The sequence below is a fragment of the Grammomys surdaster genome, unplaced genomic scaffold, assembly GCF_004785775.1.
Source record: "Grammomys surdaster isolate TR1022 unplaced genomic scaffold, NIH_TR_1.0 170, whole genome shotgun sequence".
Taxonomy (NCBI): domain Eukaryota; kingdom Metazoa; phylum Chordata; class Mammalia; order Rodentia; family Muridae; genus Grammomys; species Grammomys surdaster.
In genome coordinates this window covers 19,261,007-19,268,901 of record NW_021604618.1, presented here as the reverse complement: position 1 = coordinate 19,268,901, position 7,895 = coordinate 19,261,007, and the positions used below count along the sequence as shown (strand labels likewise).

General features: G+C 41.6%; 1 protein-coding gene across 2 annotated transcripts in view; it reads right to left on the bottom strand.

Moving 5' to 3' along the window:
• The window catches only part of Tmco5a (transmembrane and coiled-coil domains 5A), a 12,253-nt gene extending 9,026 nt beyond the window's left edge, over positions 1-3,227 (bottom strand). For both annotated transcript variants that reach the window (XM_028766810.1, XM_028766811.1), the window contains exons 1-5: positions 3,193-3,227; positions 2,105-2,254; positions 1,557-1,680; positions 984-1,034; positions 191-262 (exon numbers count right to left, since the gene is read on the bottom strand). In XM_028766810.1, coding sequence (XP_028622643.1) covers positions 191-262; positions 984-1,034; positions 1,557-1,680; positions 2,105-2,254; positions 3,193-3,227 — 432 coding nt within the window. The remainder of the gene's footprint in view (positions 1-190; positions 263-983; positions 1,035-1,556; positions 1,681-2,104; positions 2,255-3,192) is intronic.
• Positions 3,228-7,895: the final 4,668 nt, after the last annotated feature.

Sequence of the window (7,895 nt, the reverse complement as noted above, 5' to 3'; positions counted from 1 at the left end):
AGAGAGAGAGAGAGAGAGAGAGAGAGAGAGAGAGAGAGAGAGAGAGAAGACCTCAGTGTCTCTGGCTATATCTAGTCTCATGCAGGCCAGAGGTTAAAGAACGTTCAGCTACCCTTGATGGCTGTGTTCAGCTTGACAGCTGTTCCTGGCCATGCAATCCAAACCCACTCCCAACTGCTTTAACACTTACCTTGGACTCTTCTGGGCTTGTTTCCAGATCACCTTGTTCACACTTGACTACCTTTTGTGATTTTCTTGTAAGCTACAGTTTCAAATAAAAAATACACTTAAAATACAAACATAAATAAAACAATGATAATGATGTTAAATAATAATGACAATAATAATAACAGTATCAGAGAGAAAAAGTATCTTTTGGTGTGTGTAGGTTGAGTCATGGCTATATGAAAGCTTCAAGGAGATAGCCTTTGGGAGACGGGAAATACTTGGTGTCCTATGGAATTATGTGTTCTATTGGTGTCTTCTTACTAGTGTTTGTGACCAAGTCATGGTAAGCAAGCACTTCTTTCAAGCCCCAATTCAATATGGGCTACTCAGGGTTGTAGGGTGGGTCAGAGTGAGTATCAGTGTTAAGTTCTCTGCAATGTGAATGGGCTGGGTGAGGAAATCCTTGGAGATTAAGGGTAGTGGTGAGTGTGCTATAAAGGTACAATTAACTTAAATTGTACTTAAATTACAATTAAAGGTTTTGGCTAAGCACTTCAACAGAGTGTCTATTGGAATCAATTTTCTTGTAATAGAATGGAACACTAGTGAAATGATTTAACACCCATCCACTGCTCCTTCCACTCCACATTTGCAGAGAATAGTCATGGCTTTTTGACACAAGCCTTAGCCTCAGGGGAGCATGTCAGAGAGTAGGATCCATGCCAAACTGAGGCCTCTTTGTCCACTTTTCCTTGTCTTGCCTCTGGGAATGAAGATGCTGTGGAGCCATTGAGGAACACAGAGCCTTGTCCTACCTTTCTCTGAAGTTCTGAGATACTATGGACCAGAGTCTCATTCTTCCTCTCCTGGAGAGAGAGAGAGGACCAGAGTGTAAGTTTGAATCAAAATAACATCATTTGCTCTTATTCAGTGGATATGCCTGTTTCATAAAGGTGTTTTCATACTGAAGTTTGAACTTATTTGTACAATGTAAGTTGATCTTGAAGTCAAATCATAGCTGAACTAATCAGCAGCATCTAAGAGACATAGATACGTATGTTTCCAGTACTAAATATTGCCAAGAAACCCTGCTCTTCCCAATTCCCTCCCATGCATGGTCATAGTCTTTTTATGCAAAAAGACCAGCTTAAAAGTCTCCTCCCCAAGAACTAGGTTTCATGGTACCAGAAAGCATCATGGAAGCTTCCAAATGAGAGAGGCAGCCAACAGTCCTTTGCCACCTGGATTGCCATCATTTGTCTAAATATGATAAAATTGCCAATATTATCAGATTTAGATTAAAGAGAGACTAGCTTAGTTGAAGGGTTGTGCTCTACGGGGAGGCTGGGATGAAGGCCATGGAGTCGCTTCCCTGCTAGTGTGCTTACCAGTCTGGCTGTTTCTTCCTCCAGCTCCTGCAGCGCTTGTTCTCTTTCCATCACTGTGTAGTTTTCCTTTTCCCACTCCTCGTCTTCTGCAGGGTCTCCAGTCTGGGTCATCTCACGTTCTAGCCTGGATGATGCAAGTATAATTCATAAGGACCCATGATGGACATGTTTAGAGGTGATAAAACTCAGGTGTTTTGTGTAAGAGTACTTTGTTGACTCCATGTGCATCCCCAGTTGGCAGCCCTTCTTTTCCAGACCCATAGGATCAGATTATTTACAAGGTATATCAAGAAAGATCTGCTTTATTCCCAGGCCAAACCATTCAGCATTCAACTCAAGGTAAGCTCTGCTTGGTTTTTTAAAGGAAATACATTTTCAAACTTGCTTGTTTGAGTCTCCTTCCCACAGAGAAATGTCAGAGTGAAGGCGAGTTATTGTTACATGTGGCAGAGTTCGGTAGAGCAAGGAGGTGAGTTGAGGTTTTATTTTTTCCTTCCATCCCCACATATTTCAGGTTGAGAACTGCCATCATGAACCTTAAGACTCACCTCTGGACTTCATTTTCTTTTTCTTGTATTTTGAGAAGAAGCTCCTGGTTGGCTTCATCTATTCTCTGCATATCCCTTTCCAGGTTCATGTTCAAACTGATAATGTTCTTCTTTGATTGGGCCAATCTCAAGATTTCCATTTTTTCTGACCTGTAGGCTCAGCCCCACAAATGAACAAGGGCTGGTTATCTCAAGAGCAAAAATATCTCTGAGCCAAGTGGGCTCTCTAGAAGATAGGTAGCTCATCCCCTCTGCTCTTCCTGGGAGCACATTTTCCATTTTCATTTCTTGGAAAGCTCATACATCTTAATCACACCCTACAATGTTTCAGTGATTCTCAACCCATCAAGGGACATCTTGAGATAACGATGCATCTACAATCTGACTTCAAGAGAATCTTTACTTCCTTAAATAGCCATGTACTGGAGAGAACTGTTTCCCATGGCAACCTTTTCCTAAATTGTTCTCAAAACATGCTTATGCAATATACTTTTATTGACTATTTTTATCTAGGCACCTGCTCCAACACTTCTGAGTTAGTCTGACTTTATTCAGAGACAGAAGCTTCTACTCCCATAATAGGGCTTCAGTTTTCCCCTCCTTGGTTCCACTTCTCTTTGACTTTCTGATTATGATGTTTGAGATTTTCATAGGTGGGCCATTTCACTGAGTATATCTTATATTACAGGAACATTATCCAAGAGTACAAACATCAGTTTTGAAAAAAAAATTGTGAACAAGATGATAACTTTAGGAGGAGCACCTAAGTCAAGGGAGGCTGGCACTAAACTTTTTCTAACATGTAAAATAGTTCATTGTTTTGGAGTTAACTGGGAATAGAGTAGCATGACCCAGGGATTTTGATTTTGTTTCGGGTGGCATGAAACATGATATTGTAAAATAAAGTCCTGTCTTGGAAAAGCTGGCTTCTATGGGAGAATTTACCACTTCCCGTAGAAGTGGAGTACTTTGGAGATGGGTGGAGGGAAGAAGGAAGGAGAAGTGACTGGAAGATTAAAGAAGGTATGAGCGGACCTGCCTCACACCTGGTGCCTGGACTTCAGCCTTTCATAGTTGCCGTTACTTACTCATAGTTGAGCTGATCTTCCTTCTGTTCTTCCATTGTAGACCCCTGAAATGTCAGTAGAGATATGGTTATGAACAGGAGAACAAGTCCATTAGTCTCCCAAATAGAAAGTAAATGAACTGGTTTTTCTCCCTTCATAGCCCCTGGTTGGACATGACAAAGACTCCAGATCTTTCTGCTCATCTGACTCTGCATCAGGAAGTAAGGGTGCAGAGATCTGCTGGAAAATTCCAGAAATTGTCTTGCAAGCAAATGCACCTAGAGGCTGTTTACCATACTAATACAATTTGGAAACCTGAACAAAACACTAGGAAGAAACAGAGGTGATCAGTTTTTCTTAAGTCTCCTTTCTCCATGACCACTGCTTTCTTAAAGGTCTCAGAGCACAGATATCAGCATATCACTGCCCTGGAAAGTTATGGATGTTCCCCAGTTCCCAGCCAATGCAAGCTTGGTGGGAAGTGTGTTAGTATTAATCAGGGGTCAGAAAACCAAGTAGAAAAAAACTCTGTGACCCTCTCTGCCCTGTAACCTCTTTTACAAACTCTACCTCCCTTCTACTGATGTGCTTTGGCTTTCTGATCCTGCCCTAGTCAGGAGATTCTTCTGGAAGATTCTCATCTCTTCCCACCAGAACCATCCAATAGAATCTTACAACCTTCCATAGGGTTATGACTCCACAACTGACATACGATGGGCAGGCAGCATGTCACAATGGTGCCATTGGCAACTGATTCTTGTTATCTTTCCAGTGTTAGAATCTCTGTGGGTGTGTGGACTTTATGGCTGTCTGCCTTAAGTATGGACATGTCTCAGGGAGTATGGTTTCTAGGCAGTATAAAGGGACAGCATTTTTTATCATATCTGTGGCAAATAGCATTTCCTTTTGCCCAAGTGGGATGAAGATGGGGAATTTGGTCTGTGGCCACAGTGATGCCACCATGTGCCCAACTAGCAACCAATTCATCCTATGGATATTGGAAAGTAAAAGTACCAGTGTCTTCAAGAGGGAACAGGACAACGTTTGCTCTTGTGAAGACTTTACATTCTGAGGTGTGTGTGTGTGTGTGTGTGTGTGTGTGTAGGTTGATTTTATTTTATCCAAAGAAATAATGTGAACATATGAGCATGTGAAGGGTATGGGGTGTGTGTGTGTGTGGGGGGGGGAAGGCACCAAGTGAGTTACAAAGAAAGGATTTTGCAGTTTTCAATTGGATGGTGCAGAAAGTGCCTTGGAGCTTCCTCATGTCTGAAAGGAGCATGCCAATATGTGAAGAGGCGTCATTCATGGACATGAGCACTCGTGCTGAGATAAATGCAGAGACCAACGGGTAGAGCAATACCACGAAGACCCAGTATTGCCTGCAGAGGCTCATGGGTACATCCAAGCTTGCTATGACCTGAGTCTTAGAGACCAAGAATCACCCACCAAAGACTGAGAAATTACCGGAGATTTTTGATATTGACAGTAAATCCTGTGATAATCTTGAATTAACTTCACTATGGCTCCTCTTGCAAGCTTTAATGGAAACTCATTCACTGAAAAACAAAGAATATGCATTCTTTATACCCGGACACATGTACATGTCGGCAATTTCTTCACAGCTGTATAGTGAGTCATAGAAACCTGTCAATTTTCAGGCCTCTACTCAGAGGGACCACGGTGAGGTGATTTGTGAGCCAGGCCGACTTCTTAACATACCGAAGTTTCTAGCAAACTATTCGTAAAATTAACCACCTCTGATGACCCCCATTACCATCTCCTGAAAGAAGGCATTTCATTGCTTTATGAAGCTGTACACAGAAGAGTAATTAAGTAACAATTCAGGCCAATGGCTTCTCCCACGAATTGATGGTAGGGAGAGTTCATTAACCCCAGCTGGTTATAGCTTCGCCAGGAAATGCCCTGGACCAAGGTTATTGCAGCTGTTAATGGATTGGATAGGGACTTTAACTGGGATTAAAATAAAGCCGAGTCTCCTTCCAGGGGAGTGTTTCTCCTTGAGGGGCTACCGAGAAGCAAGCTGGGTGAGTGGCAGAACCTCCAGCTTGGGGCCCTGCAGGGATGAAGACAGCAGATTGCTACCAGCGAGAATCATTAAATCAAGGTGGAAACAGGGCCTTGGGGGCAGGTTAAGGCTTTTGATACAAGCCTCTTCCTGCAGACCACAGATGGTTTGATTAACACCCAGGGCAGCTTTCAGAGCAGCTGTTCTCAGTGGTAAAGTTTCTAAGCCCGCCCTCTCTGGGGGATGGGGAAGAGGAGGGGGGTAGAAGAGTGGCTGAGATTCATTCCTTGTCTTACTCCCTGCTGTCAGAAAGGTCTTTGCCTTTGTGTGTAACTCTGTTGGGAAACTCTTGCCCCAGTTCCGGGCTGTGGGGGCTGGCTAGGTAGGTGCACCTGAGCCTTCGGTGGGAGCTGCTGGGCTCCTCCAGCTGCTTGGTGGCATGGTGAGAAATGGAAAGCTATCTTCTCTGCTCACCTTGCTTGTCCTCTCTTTGAAGGCTGCTAAGTGTATGTTGTATTTTTTTTTATATAAGAAAGTCTGGTGAGTGAGAGTCTAGGACATCCTTTTAGAAAACTGTTCCTCAAATACATTGTGTCCCCCGTGCACTTTTGCATTGTACTTACTACTATTATTGTATAAAATTTAGGTTCATTTATTAAATCTCTCTGAATTTTCCTTCAGAATAAATTTCTAGAATTCACAAAAGCATAAATTCGAGCTACTGAAATTCTACATTCTATCTATCTATCTATCTATCTATCTATCATCTATCTACATATCTATCTACCTATCATCTATCTAGGGGATAACACTGTCATTTGACCTAGCTTGACTTTTGCTTTTTAATTATATGCAAGTCAAAATTCAGATGTAATACAGTTTAATATCCAATAAGTTGAGTTTGACCTGACAAAAGACATATGTACTTCTTTCAAAATGAAATTTATTGAATCACTGTTATTATAACAGCAAATAACAAAGAATTTATCATGGATTTTATCTCATAACAATAACTGTTGTTGAATGTGTTATTTATTCTTCATGGATATCATAAATCTATTTAAAATTATTAATAGTTTTAGAATTAGTCATGTGTCTGAGTATTTTGACTACAGGTATGTCTGTGTGCCACGTGTGTGCCTGGTGAGTGTGGAGTTCAGAATAGAGAGTAGGTTGCCCTGGAAATGGACTTACAGCTGGTTGTAAGCTGCCCTGTGGTGCTGGGAACCAAATGTAGGCCTTCTACAAGACCAACACATGCTTTTAACCTCAGGGCATCTGCCCAGACTCTCAAATAATTTATTTTGATCAAGTCCTTTGCTTAATCCCTTCCAGATCTAGCCTCATATCCCCAACTTTGTGTCTTTAAAAAAAACCTCACCAACTCAAATTTTGTTTTTTCTTAAACTTCTAGATGTAGGGCCATCAAGTGAGCTGTGCACAACATACCAGGTGCACAGTCCAACAGAAAACTGGCTCTCTCTTTCTCAGAAACCATCCACTGTACGTAGCACCTGCATCAGGGGGCGGGGTCTCCTCACTGTGCTGGAATGGTGACCATCTTGATCTTGTGCAGATCTTGGTGCAGGCAGCCATTGATGGTATAAACTCAATAGTCAGTGGCCCTGTATGTTCAGAAGACAGCTTTGATCTGGTTATCCCTGATCTCTGGATTTTTTTTTTAAAAAAGATGTATTTATTTTTATTTTATGTTTATGTTTCTGAGCCTTGGGGAGGAGATGTGGTATGTGGTGTGTGTGTGTGTGTGTGTGTGTGCTGCAGATATCTTATTTGTGCCTGATCATTCCACTGACACTTATTCTCTGCATTTTACCATGGCTCTCTCACCAAAAGCAGTTCATTCTGAGGTACTGAAGTTAGAACTTCAGCATAATCATCTGGGAGGATATAACTCCACCCACAATAGAGCCTAAACACCACTTTTCTACCCTCTATCACCATATACCCAGTCACTTGAGGGATGGGTATCTGTGGCAGAACCTGTGAGCATTCCTGTCTCCCCTACCCTTTCATAAAATCATGCCAGTGAGGGCTCTGGATATAGCTTAGAGGGAAAGCAAATGCTTAGCTTATGTGAGGCTCCTGGGCTCAGTTCTTAAGACACATATACCCTTCCCTCAAGAAGTACATTTATGTAATCATTGTTTCCTCCCTCAGTATAACAAAATGACAATATAATTATTTTAGCTGTTTTGAATATATATAATTAAATTACAAAGAAAATGAAAAGAATAACAACTGTTTCATTGAAACTAGAGATGCTTTTAAAGCCTTCAACATGTATGACATTCTCAATATTCTTTTAGTTGATTTTTCTGTGAATCTAAACATGAGGAAGAGGAGAGGGAATGTCTTCAACTCTACCAGGAACAAGGGAGCTTTCACAGTTGTGGTGCAGATGTGATATTATGGATGCCATTCAATGCACCCTTCATACTGACGATGCATTTTGTTTGCAATGTGGCGATTCCTTCTGAGATAACTCCATGCTTGGTAGACACTTTATCCAAACTTTGCTTTTTTTTATATTTTTGTGTGTCTCTGCATGTGGTATATGCATGTGCTTATTTAAATGTATGTGGTGCTCAGGTATTTGAATGTACATACACCTGTGTGTGTGTACACATGAGATTTGCTGTCGACATCCAGAGTTTTTCCCCCCATTGCTTTCCAC